Here is a 16,527-nt window from a genome sequence, read left to right as displayed (position 1 = left end):
TCCTGCAGTAACTGAATGAATCATCGGTAAAGGAGACGCCAAGGTTGGGAATGAATGCAGAGCAATCCTCTACATACCTGCTAGGTCCCCAGTTAAACGGGAAGGTCACAGCTATGGGGACTCTGAAGCACTTGGGACTAACCTACTGGCAAAGGACTTGAAGCCTCTGAAATTCATGAAGGAGCCGTAGACTTCTTCTAGCAGTTAGTTCTGAATACTGGTTAAAGAGCCAGCTTTGTAGACAGAGACCGGAGTTCAAATCCTAGCTCTGCGCCTTCCTAGTTGTGGGAACTTAGGCAAGTTACTTAATTTTTCTAAGCCTCAGTATCTTTGTGGAGATAACCACCTTATTAACTTTCCCTATAGTTTTTGCAAGGATTACATAAAATTGTGTATCTAAAAGTGCTTAGAAAAAGGCTTGCCACCCAGTGAGTGCCTGGGAAATGGGAGCTATCATATTATCCTGGCTGTCGTCTTACAAATGCAGCATGCACAGCAACCAGCAACCTCTTGAGCCCAATTGTTTACCATCCCTGAGGGACAACCTCACTTTTTATCTTTTTGCCCTGGCAGAAGGCAAGAACCCAAGAATTCCAAACAGACTATTTATTTTCTAAGAATCAATATATTTTCTTCCTTTGAAATAAATACAAACCAGTTTGAAAGGTGGGGGCATCTATGGGAAAAAGGGAAGTGGGGACAGGCCCCAGTCTTTTTTAGTACCAAATGACTCTGGCGCGACCCGGAAACGCAGTTACAAATGAGAATAATTTAAATTCTCCGCTAATTACAGTATTTACAACAGCAGGGGAGGGGGGTCACCTAGTGCCCCTCTTCCGGGCTGGACAGACATCAATCCCACTGCTAGGCTGGGCAGATGCCCGTTCACCTCACCACCTGCAAGGGCCTCAGGCCACTAGGCAGTTAGATTCTCCTGGCATGAGCAGAGCAGACAGAGGTGGTGGGATGGCCTGTTTTATGCAGTGTCCTAACTTTGGCCCACCACCCTGCACTACAATGCTGAGGTCTCTGGGGCTCTCTGGCCAGTGAGACCTCCCCTCTCCATGCGCAGAGCCGCCGTGGGCCCTTGGAGTGTTCTGTACAGTCCAGCTGCACTCAGGGCGGGAGGGACCTCCCCCACCCAGCTTCCCCTGAGACTGGCCCCAAGACCAGGAATGAGTCAGTGCAGAGGCCGGTGCCACTCCAGGACAGTGAGCAAAGGGGGAGGAGAGAGGTGGCAGGGCACTGTAGGTTGGGCTGTGCTGGGCATTATCAGTCACTATCACTGGTCTCGCTGCTCTGCTCGCCCTGCACCTTGCTGCGGTGCTGCAGAGCCCGGTGGTAAGCAATCTGCACTGATTTGCGGATGTTGGATTTGCGGCCCTCCAGCATCTTTTCCTTGTCGAGGTCCTGGTTCACGCCCAGAGGAACCAGCTTAGTCCTTGGCAGCCACTGCCTGTAGGACGAGGTGAGGATCACATAAGTCATCTCTGGGAAAGCAACAAGCATCAGCCTTCATCACTCCTTCACTCATTCAAAAACACCTCCTGAGTGCCCAGGAGGTTCTGGGCAACCTGGTTCTGGTGGGTAATGGGGTAACAGAGTCTAAGAGAAACAGTCCCTGCCCTCAAGGAACTGCTCATAGTCTAGTGATGAAAAGCACCCACTCAACAGTCACATTACGGGGTAACCACAGGGTATTTACGAGTGCAAAAAGGGGCCATGACCTAACCTGAAATAGGTACCCTGTCCCATAGGCTTCAGGCAGACTTTACTGACATTAAATATCCTTTGCACACAATACACAAAAAACACTGCATTACATACATGTGACAGAACAGAGATTTGAGAGCCTGAATGTTTATATCTATTTTATCCTCATCTTGTCACCATGGAGGCAGAGACAGGAAAACTAAGTCTAGAAGCCACCTGATTCTGGGTGGGGAGCACATTTGTCACAGTCACTGATGGCCCTCTAGCTTCTAGCTACAGCTGTTTGTCAGCTGTTGCCCACTCAGTCTCTCAGACTCATGGTCAACACAACCCTCACAACCCTTCTGCTCAAAGATCTAAGTCCCTCCCCCACTGATCTGTGATAGCCCAGTCTGTCTGTTGCTGGAGTTTCCTGGCAGCCTGCCCACATACCCAGGGTTGCATCTGTGGCTGTATGAGTCACAGAAACTGCTCCCCTCCTCCCTTACCAGGTTCGCTTGTTGTCAAAGAAGAGGACGAGGTAGAGATGCTCTCGGGCTTCCTGGGTCATCTGTTCCCCAAGTTTCAGCACCTCCAGGGGGGGCACAGGGATAGGAACCCCATGATGGAACATACCTTCCCGGGGCATCTTTGGATCAATTATCTGAGGGTGTAATAAGACCTTTGTTTGGTTCAGTTCCCTTCTTCCCCGAAACTTACTCTATACAAGAATTGGGAAACTACCTCTGAAGTTGGGACACAGAAAGGTTATCATGCCACAAGGCTGCATTGCTGACCCTTGGCTTCTCATGATGAACTATTCCAGATTCCAAGATGCAAAGGGAAAGAAAAGGGAGAGATGGAAAAACTAACCAGGAACTTGTTAAGTGTCTATCTGCCAAAGACCCTTGTTCTCTACAGCTCAGCAGAGAGTAAGTAAAGTCTGCTAATTGTGTCTACGATCTGGGGTTGGGAGGCAAGGGATATGATAAGAAAAGGGGAAGCCTACCAGAGCTGGGTATGATGGATACCCTCGGCATTTGGCCCACACCAGGTCCAGAGCATCCAGTGGGGAGTCCTCATCCTCTGACAGCCAGCCAGCTCCCCGTCCCAGACTCTTCCTTACCACTTCACAGGAATGGGAGAGAGGGAGCAGATCAGCAGCCAGGGGGCTGGCAAGGCCCTGATACCGGGCCCCCGGCTTCCCTGGCTTTGGGTGAGGGTACTTACTGCTGTGGCCCACGCCGCGGCCAGTGCCCACGGAGTAGGCCTCGTTCTCAGTGCCTGAGGTATCTTCACTGCTGTCTTCCGGGAATGTGCCCCGAGAGAAGGAGGGCTTGCCCCGGCCCTGTTTTGAGGGTGTTGTGCTGTGGACAAGACAAGAACTCAGCTTAAAGGAGGGTAGAGTGGGTAATGACACAGTAGTTGTCCTCTCTTTAAACCCCCAGGTCTAAGAATTTTGGAAAACTGAGGCTACTTGAAAAATTTCAAACTCAAAAGCCCTTGGGGGCTTGGCAATAGTGTGACTGACATGGGCTGGATTTAACAGTGGTGGTGATGAGTGCATTCCCTGGCTAGATTTGCCAGATCGGATTTTTAAAAAGAATATAGACACTAGGAATTTTATGTGGCAGTACTAGATTCCTTTTTTTTTTTTTTAAACACCATGCTGGCCAAACAAAATATGTCTGCAGGCCAAATCCAGGCCACAAGGCATCAGTTTACGCTCTCTGCTCTACAGCATCAGCTTAACCCAGGATGGTTCCCACTATTCCATTATGGTGACGTTCTTAGGTATGCCATTTATTTTGCAGAGAACCTTGGGTCTGAGCCATCTTAATCTAGACTGAAGTGGCTGCCATGCTATTTCCCAGAGGGAAACTTCAAAGGGCATCCTGGAGGCAGGCCTTGATCTGGAGGGCTGGTACCTGGTTCGGTCTGAGGCAGCGCTGCTACTGCTACTGCTGCTAGACTCAGAGTCGGAGCTGCTCCGGGGAAGGCTGCAGTCATTACGATATACCAAGAAACTCTTCTTCACTGGCTGATTTCCACCGCTGAAGCCATTAGCTGGTAAGTCTTGGTTGGGGGGAGGGGGAGGAGGGAAGGAATCGGTCAGGAAGATGTAGATGAGAGATGGCATGGGGGTAAGAGGGACTAGGAGCTCGGCTTTCCCTTCTGTGCTGGAAAATTCCTCCAACTTTGGCCAGCAGAGCCAGTTCTGGGCAGTGTCTGCCACAGTTGGCCATAGTCCTGCCCCACCCGTCACACTGCCCTTGGCAGTTACTGGCCTTAAGACACAAATGGCTTAAAGGGCAGGAAATCCCCAAGGAGGGTGAGAAGAGAAAAGGTGAAGTGATATAATGGAGAGGGTCCTGGATGGGAATCTAGCTGGGTCAGTGTTTCTGGACTTCAGTTTCCCCATCTGTAAAATGAGGGGACTGAATTAAAGGATCCCTAAGGGCCCTTCTAGCTCTGATATATTATGGGCAAATGAAGGGACAGGTGGGAGTTATGTTGGGAATGATGGCAACTTTGCTCACTCTCTCGGGGGGCTGGGTGATGGTGAGGCTCACCCATTGGGGGGTCTTCTGTGGATTTATCACTGTCGCTGTCTGAGCTCGAACTGGGCCGGGGGCTCCTACCCCGCTTGCGCTGACGTAGGGAGCCCATGATGGGGAGCTGGGGGGGCCCCACAGGACTGCCTCCGTGGCTGGGGGTCATCTGGCTCTCCCGGTTTTTGGGGGGCCGGCCCGGCCTCTTGGGCGGTCCAGCTGTCTTCGGGTTCTTTTTGGAGAACAGAACTGAGGTTCTCCTGCCCACCTCATGTGCGGGGGTTGAGGACATGTTGGGACCCAGGCCTGGAGCAGAGAAAGAGAGAAGGAGAGTTGGTGAGGGGCCTGATGTGGGAAGGGTAGATACCCAGGGTATGCCCTGGGCCTATAGGACTGTTACTCCAGCTAGAGTTGGGAGATGATCTGGGGGGTTAGGGAATTGGGAACATTGTCCCTTATACCAATAGCCAGAGAGGCAGCTAAGAGGCCCCTGAATGGGGAATGAGGGAGAAAAGTACAGCTAGCTGTGTAGGAGGGACCTCTGCCTGGGGGATGGCAGGGGCTGAGTGTGTGCTACAGAGTCAAGTCTAGCTGGCTTTGGGGTCCACCTTGCTAGGGGTTCAGACCTTTGGTTGTCTCCTGGCTGCTGCTCTCTTCAGCGGCACTGTCTGTCTGCCCGTCCTTGTCACATGCTGCCGGGTGGGGTGTCAGGCTGCCCCGGCTGGAGGGGCCATGACGCTCAGGCCCATCCCTTCCAGTTTCCCGCTGGTGGGCAAGCTTCCGCCGCAGTGCCGTCATCTCTTTCTTGATCATCTTTGCACGCCGTGAACGACTCACACTCTGCTTGCTGGCATTCACCTCATCCAGCCGCTCCAGCAACAACTTCAGCTGCTCTTCCACTGGCAGGTGCTTCTGGTTCTCCAGCAGGATCAGCCGCTCTTCCTCTGCTGCTAGGAGTGGACACAGGGGGTGGGGAAAGGTCAAACTTAGGGTAGCCCTCTGGGCCCCCTGAATCTGAGCAGGCAACAAGAAACCCACTCTTTTCCCTTTGGCTTCTCACCAGGAACAGCTGTAAAACAGCAGCACCAAGATGTGGAAGGGTAGGCACTGCTATCCATTCACCCAGTCTGGCTTCTTGGGGAGCATTCCTGGGGATAGTTTGCCACTGCTCAGGCTAGCTACTTCCTGCCTACACTGCCTGTTCCCAGTAGGGGACTTTTGGAAAGCCATTCATCCCTGGCATTGGCCTCTATGTGTGTAGCATGATTTATCACCCACCATCTTCAGTGTGCTGTGGGGCCTCATCTCCAGCCAGGCTGTGGGGGATATGCATGCCCGTCTCAAAGTCAATGCCCATTTTTTCTGCCTGGCGCCGGGCCTGGCGGAGCACAGCGCCACCCTGTTCTCGGAGCCGCACTGCTGCCCGGTAGAAGATGGTGTCCTTGGCGTTATACTTGAGGCAGTTGCTGACGATAAGGTTGAAGTCCTCCTCAAAATCATCAAAGTTCAGGTAGCGGTAAGCCTCCAAGTTCTGCTTCATGGTGAAAAAGTCCATGGGCTTTTTGATGTGGTCTAGGTAGTCAGGTACCTGGGAGAGCAGGGTAGGTGTGGCTAAGTGGAGATATACTCCTCATTCACCCTGAACCCTTGCTCCTAACACCCCCACCCCCTGAAAAGCATCCAGCAACCTCCTCCCACCACAGTTAGAGGCAGGCATATAGCACAGGGGAAAGGAAAGCTGGATTCTAGTCTTGACTTTACCAGTCACAAGCTGTGTGACCATGGCAAGTCTCTTAACCTCTTTGGGCCTTCTTTTTCCTCACCTGGAAAATGGTGATGAAATTACAGTCAAATCTACCTCCTAGAGCCAAGAGGCTTCAGTAAGAAAATGGCTAGGGCAATCATTTGGAAATAACACCACTTTGCATTCCTATAGCTCTTTTACTTATCATTAAGATTTATAAGGAGGCTACTGCCTCGGGCCTCTCGTTTTATACCTTTTAGAGAGAAGAGTCTGCCAGTCAGGACCTAGGGCTTCAGAGCTGGTTCTTTAGGTGCTGAGCCTTCTAAAGTCTCCGTTCTAGGGTTCAGCACCCCGAAAGTGTCTTCCTGCCCTGGGATTATTCATTTGGCAGACTCAGTCCCTGCCTCTGGGGAAGGAGTGCAGATTGCCTCCCATTCTGGGCCCTTGGGGTGTGACAGGGACAAGACAGAGTCCAGGTGATGCATGTGGCTCCAGTTATCCTGGAGCCCCAGAGCCACCAGCCCCTCTCTTCACAGTCCCCTCCTAGTCCCTGGCCCAGACCTGCAGCAGGGGTCCAACTGGGAGAGGAACAGAAAGGTGGAGTGAGGGGAAGGGATTCTTACTTCGTCCAATTCGGTTACCTCAGACAGAGGGACCGGCTCGCTGAAGATGTTGCCTGTGTCCTTTTCTTGGAGCTGCTCCAAGGTTTTGCGAAGGAGGATGAGGAAGGGGGTCAGCTGCATCTCCATGGCGATCTGCTGGACCTTGATCTGACACACATAAAGGCCCGATCAGCCAGGCCCAGGCCAGTCCCTTGGAAGAGGTCTGAAGGGATGGTAGCAGCTGGTTTGGGAAACTGCCTTCCTTCTCTCCTGCCCACAGCTGACACACTCAGGTCTACTTTCTACAAGGCCCCACCTGGTGAAAACTTCCCTGACTACTCTGGCCTTTTTCTTCCTTGAACTCCCAGTGCCAGCTACCTGTATCACATAACTGAGGGTCCTGTTCATCCTCTTCTGTGACATGCTGCTTGCAGTGAGCTGGAGAACACACTGGGCACCATTGAGACCTGACTCCAGCATCAGCCCTATTGCTTCCTGGCCAGGGGACAAAGGCTTTTCCTTGTCCCAGGAATGTTTTCTCCTCTGAAAAACAGACTTGACCCAGGAGCACTCACCGTCTCCCTTTTGAGTTTCTCCCGCTTGCGGATCAGCTCCACCAGCAGCCGAGCTCGCTCCAGGTCGTGCCGGAGGCGCTGCCAGGACTTGAGCTGTTCTTTGAGGGCCCAGTTCTTATCCTCAGAATCTCTCTGTAGAGGCAAGAAGGGGATTGGTAGATGATAAGGAAGCCAGAAGAAAGGCCAGAGGGAAGAGCCCAGGAAGCTTGGGTCAATGTCAGGTAAAACTGAAGGAGGTAGCACAGTAATTCACTGGCAGCCTCACTAGCTAAAGTGGGAATTCCTGTACCTATGTGTCCCCTAGATCTGGCACAGAATCAATGGTTGGTATATACTTGTTGAATGAATGCATGAAGGAACACACAGGAACAGTGCCCTTTTAACGTGCAGACAATCTGTAAGGATCTCATCCTGAGTTTGGTTTGAGGGCTACTTTAAAGGAGGAAATAGCCTAAGCTCTCGGACACTGAAAACTATTATCACATATCTCAGTCCTTTATGTCCCTGGCCCCAGTTCCCAGAGCCCATAGGGAATCTGACACGGTACCCCGACTTGGTCACAATTCCTCTGAGACTGCAGATGTGTCTGCAGGCGACGTAGCAGCGGGACTCCATTTCGTGACTGTCGTTTCAGCGTCCAGTAGCTGTGTAGCCTCTGCATGAACTGGCTCTTCCTTTGGATGGTCAGGCGGTTGGTGATTTTACTGAGCCTGCGAAGCGAGGAATAAAGAGAAAAACCTGTTGGGCCATTATTTTCTTAAGCAGAACAGGTGTCTCTGGCTGGTGAGAATTCCTGAATGGAGTTGAATCTGGAGTAAGTCTATTGTCAAAAAGGCCTGTGACACTTGGCTTAATGCGAAGAAGAGCAAACAGTACCAGACAGGAAGCCAAATTCCCAGCATGAAGCCAGATCCCTGACCCTGTTCACGAAGTTGGGTGAACTCATATGAGGAGTTTGGCCTCTAAGACTGCTCTTGTCACAGCAGCCCAGAGTACTATTTGACTCTGGGATACCCTGCTCAGCCTGAGCCTTGTAAGGTTTTAGGATAAAGTATAATTGTAGAGCAGTAAACTAGAGGAAATTAACTAGACAGCACAAGAGAAAGTTAAAAATAACTGATGATGGCAGCCGTCATTTGGATTCATTTGTGGTAGTGACCACTTCACAACTCCTTCCCCCTTTTTCCTTCCATTTCTCCGTTCAGGGTTAGAGTATTTCTGCCACTGTGGCTGATAGCTACTACATCCTCTTTCTTCCTACTTAAACCAGACCATAAAATGAAGGGCAGCTGAAAACATGTTAGATCTGACAGATAAAAGCTGAAATTTCTGGCTCCTAAGATAAAAGTCCGGTGACCTGCTAGGGCTAACTTCTTTTGGAATCTGGTGTTTTGTTTTGACCTTCTTTGTAGCTTCTAATAAGAGAACCCAACCCTGTCACTCCACTCGGGGCTATCAGTCTCTAGGAGGGCTTCTTCTTCCCTTACCAGCCTATCCATCTGCTCCCCACATACCTGTGTGGTGGGATGCAGGGCACCGACACCACAGGTGCTGCGGCCCGCTTCTCTGCCAGGATCTTCCGTGCCTTCTTCATCTTGATCCGGGACTTGGCCTTGGCCTTCTTGACCTTCTCTGAGCTCCAACTCTTACCCTCATCCTCCTCCTCATCCTCATCCTCCTCACCCTCACTGTGGGACAGGGCAGGCAAGCGGCGTGCTGAACCTGGGGGTGTGTGGATGTCACAGTAGGCCGTCTTGCGGACGCTGAAAGAAGTGCCATTGGCACCTGTCTCTCGCACAGGCTCCATCTTCATGTAAAGGCCAGCCTGCTGGGCACATGTCACGTGGAAGGCTGTGTAGCAGTTGGCCTTGTGGCACTGAATGCATGCCCCTGAGCCCCGCTGTTTGCAAATATAGCAGGTCAGCTTCCAGCGAGCTGGTGGGATGTGCTCGATGCTGTCGATAGGCTCCAGGAAGACTGTGTTGGCAAAGCAGACTTCAGGGATCCACAGGGCACACACCACATGGGCCCAGCGCCCGTCATCTGTCTGCTTGAAGGCACCACCCTTGTTGGGGCACAGGGCACAGTCCACAGCACGGGAGGGTGACTGTAGGCAGCGGCGGCACAGCCACTGGCCCTCAGGGATGTAGGGGACACCGTAGCACTCTTGGTGCACAGCCAGGTTGCACATGTCACAGAATAGGATGACATTGCTGTTCTGGCACTCACCATCATTGCAGATACAGCACACAGCATCCTCATCCACTAGTGCATTGGGGTCACCTTTATTGTGGCTTTCAAAGTAGGACTCCTTCTCCAGCCGGTCCATAAGGTACTCAAAGATCTCCTGCGGGATGGGACTCACACCCTCTGTCTTCCGCCGCTCATTCATGATATCCAGCCAGATGTAGTCCTCCTCGTCCATGTCATATTCTACTTCCTCGTCCAGCTCCTCTGCCGACTTCTCAATGTACCTGCAGTGCACATAGGCAGCTCAGCATCATATAGTTGAGATTTCCTTCCCCTAAAGACAATGGGTTACAATTGCTGGATGCTTACACATTGCCAGGTCTGTGCCTTTACTTATGCTGTCTCATTCCAGCCTCACCTTAACCCCAGGTGCTGTAATCATTCCTGTTTTGCAGAAAAGGAAACCTAAGGTTTGGGGAGTTAATTCACCTGTTCTGGCTCCCTTGGGAGAAAGTGGTAGAGCTGGGGTATGAACCCAGGCCTGCTGACTCCAAAGCTTGTGTACTAGCTACTATACCACCTCCTCTGGGGTACGGAGGCTCAACCAAACTCCTGAAGGGAGGAGGGTAGGGCAGCTAGGACCTACCGGGTTGATCTGGATGATGGTGCAGAGTTAGGAGAAGAAAGGTCTGCAAGTATCACTTGCAAATTATATATATGTTTTATTACCAACTGGCGGCATCCTGAATGGAGTTGCCATGGGTCTTATGTCAGCTAATGCAGCTCAGGGCTCCCTCAAACTCTTGGTATTGTGTTTGTTTTTTGGATAGCCTTGGAAGATAACAGAATAGCTAAGATTTACTGAGCATTTACTATGAGCCAAGCATTGTACTGTTACCACATTGATTCTCACCACAGCCATAGCATCAGTGTTCATATTGCCCTTATTTTGAGGATGAAGAAATGAAGCTTTGAGAAGTTAATTAACTGTCTAACACAGATAGGTCCTACAACCAGGAAGTGGCAGAACTAGAATTCAGACTCTACCCTACACACTCATTGGGCCAGCCAGACTGGAGCTGAGGGCTGCTCTAGGTGCCTGGCATACAGAGCAGGCTCCCCATGCCCCTGCTATGCTCTAGGCGGCCTGGACTCTGGTACTGTAAAGCTATAGGTCTGGATGATGGTGCAGAGTTAGGAGAAGAAAGGTCCCCAAGTATCACTTGCAAATTATATATATGTTATATATATATATATATATATATGTTTCACAATGGAAAGAATGGGGCTTTGGTTTCTGAAAACATGGATTTAAATCCTGGCTCTGCCACTCTGACCTTCAAGACATCACTGGTCCTTCCTGAACTCAGTTTTATTGATAAGAGAATGAGGATGCTACTATTTACTCCCAAAGACACTTGTCAGGATTAAATGGAATTTAAAAAAATGAATGGGCTAACTGAAGTGGCACATAGCAGGCCCTAAATAAATGTTAGTTTCTGTCCCTCCACTCCCCTCTCCACAAGAGAAATGGAGCTCTGGGTGCTAGAGTAGGCCGGATGAGCATAGGCTTGGGAGCCATGCTCTGTATGACAGCAGGCAAATAAGGTGATCTCCCTGGGCCTCTGTTTCCTCATCTATAAAGTGGTGATGCTAACCTGTACCTATTTCACACAGCTGTTGTGAGCATTAAATGAGTTAATACAGATAAGGTATTTAGAACAGTTCCTGGCATGATGCAAGTACTCAATAAACCTTAGCTTTATTATTAGCTTTTGTATAGCCCTGAGCTATCTTGCCTTGTATTATAACTATTTATGTGTCTAACTCCTCCACTACAGGCTAGAGGCAAGGACCATGTCTGATTCACCACACAGAAATAGGCACAGTTGTTCATTTCAAAGGCATTTTGAGGGTGGAATGGAGGAAACTAAAATACCGTATCTATAGGAAGCAGTTTCTTTCTTAGCCCTTTACCCCAAATGACCGCAATGTCCTCATCCTTGAAAAAGGGTGTGGCTTAGAGATTGTATGAACTATCCAGCCCCTGCTAGGCCTTGGCACTTGTTCTCAACCTTTGCTCTGCCATAACATATGTGACATTATGCGATGGTATATAACACACTCCCACAGTGCACCTAGATTACAGGCTGTGGCACAGATAATGTAGGCTGCATGTCATGTACAATTCCTGGCACACCAGCCTACACTCCACCCTCTTTTCTCCTTAAGAAAGCATATATTAGATGCAAGCAAGAGAAATTGGTGTTGTTAGAGAGATGACCTCAAATCTTCTCGAATTTATACATAAAAAATATCATTTGCAAAACTTGGACAGTTCTACTAACAGTAGTAATAAATGACATGCAACATACCTCCCAGCTGATCACAGTGTACCAGCTGAGAATTGCTGCCCTGGAGAACAGATTTGATCCCCAGGAATAAGGAGTGAATCTGAGCAGAGGGAGGAAGAAATGGAGTGGAAGGAACTGGTTTGGATTGCCTATCAGAGCAGAGAAGGCTGAAGAGCCCTTAGGAGAAAAGGCTGGCCCAAACAAGGGTTTGTATGTTGGGGGGTGAGCCTAACAGTCACTGCTAACATAAAAGAGAGTCAGTGCAAAGCCAGAAGGAGAAGGAGGTGAAGCTGGGCTGGATGGATGAAAGACAGGAAGAGGAGACTGTATAACATGTGAACAAGGGAGGGACCAAAGTGACATACCGGGCCAAATCACTGGAGTGCCCACAGACTTGATTTTAAAGAACTGAGATTCGGCATACCATCACACGGATTGCACTTTTGGTACAAAAACCACCTTTCATATAAAAACCTTTACAAGTCCTTCTCAGAGATTAGGCCTTCTGATTAGTTGACACCAAATACTGCTCCTTAACTTATCTGAATGCCCTCTTTGCCTTGGATGCCAAGACTCGGAGAGAAGGTTTATACTTGATTTTTCTCCCATCCTCCAGCTAAGGTTTCTGTACATAGCTCCACCACCAAATTGCCCCCACCCCTTCATTTCTTACCTTGTGTTAAAGGAATTTGGCCTTATGCCTGTAACTTTGTTAGAGCCACCATGACTAATTTTGCAAGGAAGTGGGGTTCCAAGAAACAGTTAAGTGAAATAAATACAAGGGCCAATGGAGGAGCACAAACCATAGGTGATAAAAATATTGCTTACACATGTTAAAGGATGGGTGACAGTAACAGAATGGTGGGAAAATTACCTCTGCAGATTTGCAAATTGCTTTAGGGACCTTATGAAATCAGTGCACTTAGTCTTCTACCTCTAGGCTGGCAGAGGAATATTATACCTGCTCTGCAGATGGGGTCATTAGAAAACCAGAAGCCAGACAACTTTCTCAAGGTTACACAGTGATGGAGTGGAGAGGATCAGGAACCAGACACATGATTTTTTGATATAGTGAAAACAGTGCAGATTTGGAGTCAGAGGAACCTGGATTTGAATCCCAGTTCCACTATCTACTGGCATGTGACTTTCGGTAAGTCTGGCCCCCTTTCTGGACTGTGCATTCCTCATCTGTGAAATGAGAACGATACCTACCTGAGAGAATTGGGAGAATAAAATAAAGGAGTGACTGCAAAGTACCCAGTGCAGGGCCGGGCATGTGGCAGTATATAGTAAGTGCCACCATCATTAGCTGGGGCACGTTCCTCTCACCGCCCTGGCAGGACCAGTGTGCTTCTGCTATCCTTTATCTCTGCCACTCTCCTATCTGCTGCCTGTTACGTCTCAGCTCCTGAGCCCTGCCTGACCAGTTTTCCAGAGTTGGGAGGTGGAGGTGGCCTTACCGGTAATAGGAAGTCGGCCGGGGTGGGGCATCGGGGGTGTCCTGCTCCAACTCCCGGTATACCACCTCTGGCAGCTTGGGAGTGGTGCTCACAGAAGCATTATGGTGGTGGTGATGGTTGGAGTCCTTGCGCTTCTCCTTGTTCTTATGCTTGCCTGACTTGGGAGTAGCAGCTGGTGTCTCGGTGTTCTCCTTGTTGCTACCAGTCTCAGGAGCCTCCTCAGGGGCCTCCTCATCCTCTGACACCACATCCAGGTTGTCAAAGATGCTGATGCGGTGGACTCGGCCGTGCAGGTCCACCTCCACCATGCGCTGGGCCTGCGCGTAGCTCATCACCTCACGGCCGGGTGACTGGGATACCTCTGAGGGGCTGGGCGACTGCTTGTTGGCTGGGCGTGATTGGCGCCCCTTCTTTTTGTGCTTGCGGAGTGGAGTCTGCTGCGGGGGTGGTGGGTTGTCGTGGTCATAGTGATATAGGTGGTACTCAATACCACTGTAACTCTTGTAGACCTTACGGCAGGTCTCCACGGGGCACTCATATGGTGGCTTAGTTGCCCGCAAGTTGTGGCAGAAAGTCTTCACATCAAAGTCCACCCCCATGCTGTCACATCTAGAATGTACAAATCAGTTAGCACAGGCCTGGGGAAGAGTTCCTGGTCATCCACTACTCTCTCCAGCCCTCCCCTTCTCCCCAAAGGTCCTGGCCAGCCCACCTTTACAGTGACTCCAAATGCCATCACTTCCATACCATGGGCAGTCTGGGCCTCATCGCCTCCTGCCTGGTCATCCTGCCCCATATCTCAACTATTCTAGCCTAACTTCACATAATGTGGCCAGAGTGATCTTTTACCAAGTAGCAACAGCCATGTCAATCTTTTGATTAAAAGCTTCCTGATGCTCCCCACTTATTTCAGGATAATATACAAATTTCCTAAGATGATATTCAAGGTACCCCTTTCATTGGCCCTAGTCCTCCTTTCCAGACTCTTCTTTTCACTAGTTACAGCTGTGCTTCTGTCTACCCTGGGCAATTTGCCATTCCCTGAATGTTATAACCTCTCATTCCTGCAAGATTTGAAATGGTTTCCATCCTGATTGGTGAGCTCCTACTCATTCTTCAAAACCCAACTCAAATGTCACTTCTTCTGTTATGATTTGTCTTTCCCACGGAGGGCTGTGTTTCCATAGCATTCCATTGTCATCTCCACCAAGGCACTTACCACACTGGAAGTTCTTTGTCTCCTCCCACTAGACCAGGTGCTATACAGTACAGACATCAGAGAGCCTACCCACCTCTATATATTCCCAGGACCTGGCATGTAGTGGACACTCAGTTTTTGGCAAATGAATAAAGAACTTGTTTAATGAATACTGAATGAGGGGATCATCAGATCATCTGACAGATGAAGGCTAGTGTTAACCCATGTAGAAGTTTGAATGGATAGCCAATGATTTAATCCTGGTCACCAGCAGAAATCATTGCATTACAGAAAGAAGCAGTTCATTTCTGAGGTGTTTAGGGGAAGCCTGTGCCCTGGCCCTGGCTCTGGGAGTGATAACCAGGTACTTAAGAGTACAAACAAGAGCATGACAATCTAGGCACATTCAGTTCCATGCTGGTCCTCAGGGCCTTCCCTTCCTCCTCTCCAATGTTCCTGGGTGAGTAGTGACAGCAGATGGCACCAGCCCCCAGGAAGCCCAACGTGGTCAGAGACTGCCCCAATTTCTCCAGGCCTAGCTGACTTCAACAATTCAGCTAGGGTGTTGGCACCATTCCAGGCAAAGCCACCCTGAGCTCCTAGACAAACGGTGACATCTCTTGGCTTCTCTCCTGTGACTTAGCCAAGCCAAGTGGGCTGCTCCAGCCTCTCTGTCAGTGCCCCTGACTTCTACATCGGTAAAACTACTCCCTCTACTCCAACTCACTTTTACTTCCTACCTGCAGCTGTGTCTTTAAACACAAACCAATCAGAGGAACAGGCAAGCTCTTCTCTTTCAATGATGGGTCGGTCCCTGGTGTATCCTGCATCTGTGTTGCCCTGGCTCCCAAAGTAGCACAGAGCCCCCGGCAGATGTCCCACTGGGACTGGGCGGCAGAGGCACACGGGGTGGAGACAAGAACTCAGACTGGAAGCCCGTGAGGAAGACCCAGAGCCCACAGGGGTATGGCGGCAGAGTTCAGGGGGCTGGAGGAAGTAGGGGGCGGGGGCCGGAGGGATCAGGCCGGGCCCAGGCGGTGCCCGCAGCCCTCTCCCGGATGCGGCGACGTTTCCCTTTTGTCGAAGTGTAACATGTTAAACAAGGCTCCCCTCCTGCCATTGGCCCAGGGAGCCCTGGAGGATACTCTGTTTCCCTGGGACGCGGGCTGGGAGCTAATGCACTGTCAGTTCTCCCGGCTCGAGTGGCCCAAGAGGCCCTCGGACCGGGCAGCTCAGTGCACGCCCCACGAAAGTAGTCTAGCCTTTCCCCGCTGGCCACTCCCGCCCTGGTCCCAGGCCCGCACTCACCGGCCACCTCGAGTCCGGGCTCATTGCCGGGGGCGCCCGCCGGGGCTCCGACCCCAGTTGGGGAGGCCGGCGGGGAAAGACGGGCCGGGGAGAGAGAGCCCCAACTCCGGAGACCGCAGACCTCGCCACCCCGGCACCCTGCCGCCCCACGCTCTGGCCCCGGCTCCCCGGGATTCCCGCGCTGACCCCTGCCGCTCCCGGTCCCGCCGGCGCCCTGGTGTCTCAACTCCGTCGGCCGCCGCCGGTTTCGAGAGCCTCTAGGTTGTCCGGCCTCGGGACCCGGCACGGCCGGAACAATGGAAGACCCCGGAGGCAGCGCGGGGACGGCGGCGGCGGAGACCGTGGCGGCAAAGGCAGTGGCAGCGGCGGCGGCAGCAGCGGCGGCGACGGCGTCTGCGCAGGGTAAACGCGGCGTCTCGGCGCTGTCGATCTGCACTTTCGCCACAGATCCCCGCCCGCCTGCTGAGTCTTGAGAGGCCTTTCTCTGAGACTCGGAAGGGCCCGTAGGCACCCCACATGACTTCCGTAGCACCTCCACCTTAGAGTTGAGTTCCTGTAGGCTGAAGTCGCGGTATTCCAGATCCGGAGTGGTCGGGCCGTTTGTAGCGAATCTGCGGACACGGACGGTGAGCGCGGGGCTGGGCTTGAGGAGCCCGCCCTTCTCCCTTCCCCCTCTGCCTCCTCCCTCCCTCCCTGCTGGCGCCGCGGCTGCAGTGGGGACCTGGCCTTGGTCTCCGAGAAAGGCGGCGAGGCGGGGCCGGAGCCACGGGGCGGGGCTGGGGGCAGGGCCGGGAGCAAGAAGGACGCTGGCTGGAGCCTAAGGAAGGACTCGGAGTTATGGGTAGAGGTGGG

At 51.5% G+C, this 16,527-nt stretch overlaps 1 protein-coding gene across 10 annotated transcripts; it reads right to left on the bottom strand.

Moving 5' to 3' along the window:
- Positions 1-605: 605 nt before the first annotated feature.
- Positions 606-16,287, bottom strand: BRPF1 (bromodomain and PHD finger containing 1). Of its 10 annotated transcripts, none has more exons than XM_042910386.1 (14): positions 15,676-16,287; positions 15,108-15,254; positions 13,170-13,778; positions 8,680-9,639; positions 7,713-7,875; positions 7,166-7,297; positions 6,630-6,758; positions 5,523-5,832; positions 4,871-5,194; positions 4,266-4,550; positions 3,621-3,768; positions 2,702-3,059; positions 2,202-2,356; positions 606-1,456 (listed from the first exon to the last, which is right to left on the bottom strand). In XM_042910386.1, exons 3-14 carry the CDS (start codon positions 13,766-13,768, stop codon positions 1,273-1,275), a joined length of 3,747 nt encoding a protein of 1,248 aa, XP_042766320.1. In that variant the 5' UTR covers positions 13,769-13,778; positions 15,108-15,254; positions 15,676-16,287; the 3' UTR covers positions 606-1,272. The 10 variants fall into 10 exon arrangements, with proteins under 10 accessions (XP_042766320.1, XP_042766331.1, XP_042766340.1 ...); XM_042910397.1 differs by lacking the exon at positions 15,108-15,254 and having other exon boundaries at positions 2,702-2,820; positions 2,923-3,059; positions 6,612-6,758; positions 15,676-16,285; XM_042910406.1 differs by lacking the exon at positions 15,108-15,254 and having other exon boundaries at positions 2,702-2,820; positions 2,923-3,059; positions 4,871-5,191; positions 6,612-6,758; positions 15,676-16,285.
- Positions 16,288-16,527: the final 240 nt, after the last annotated feature.

The sequence above is a fragment of the Panthera leo genome, chromosome A2 (genome assembly GCF_018350215.1).
Source record: "Panthera leo isolate Ple1 chromosome A2, P.leo_Ple1_pat1.1, whole genome shotgun sequence".
NCBI lineage: Eukaryota > Metazoa > Chordata > Mammalia > Carnivora > Felidae > Panthera > Panthera leo.
The sequence above is the reverse complement of the archived record's forward strand: the minus strand, read 5'-3'. Positions and strand labels throughout refer to the sequence as shown.

Excerpts from the sequence above, each read along its gene's own strand:
- BRPF1 (XM_042910386.1), bottom strand. The coding sequence starts at position 13,768 with ATGGGGGTGGACTTTGATGTGAAGACTTTCTGCCACAACTTGCGGGCA. Across the intron at positions 7,298-7,712 it reads GGAATTGTGACCAAGTCGGG|AGAGATTCTGAGGATAAGAA; the intron begins GTACCGTGTCAG and ends TTGCCTCTACAG. Across the intron at positions 5,833-6,629 it reads AGCCGGTCCCTCTGTCTGAG|GTACCTGACTACCTAGACCA; the intron begins GTAACCGAATTG and ends CTGCTCTCCCAG.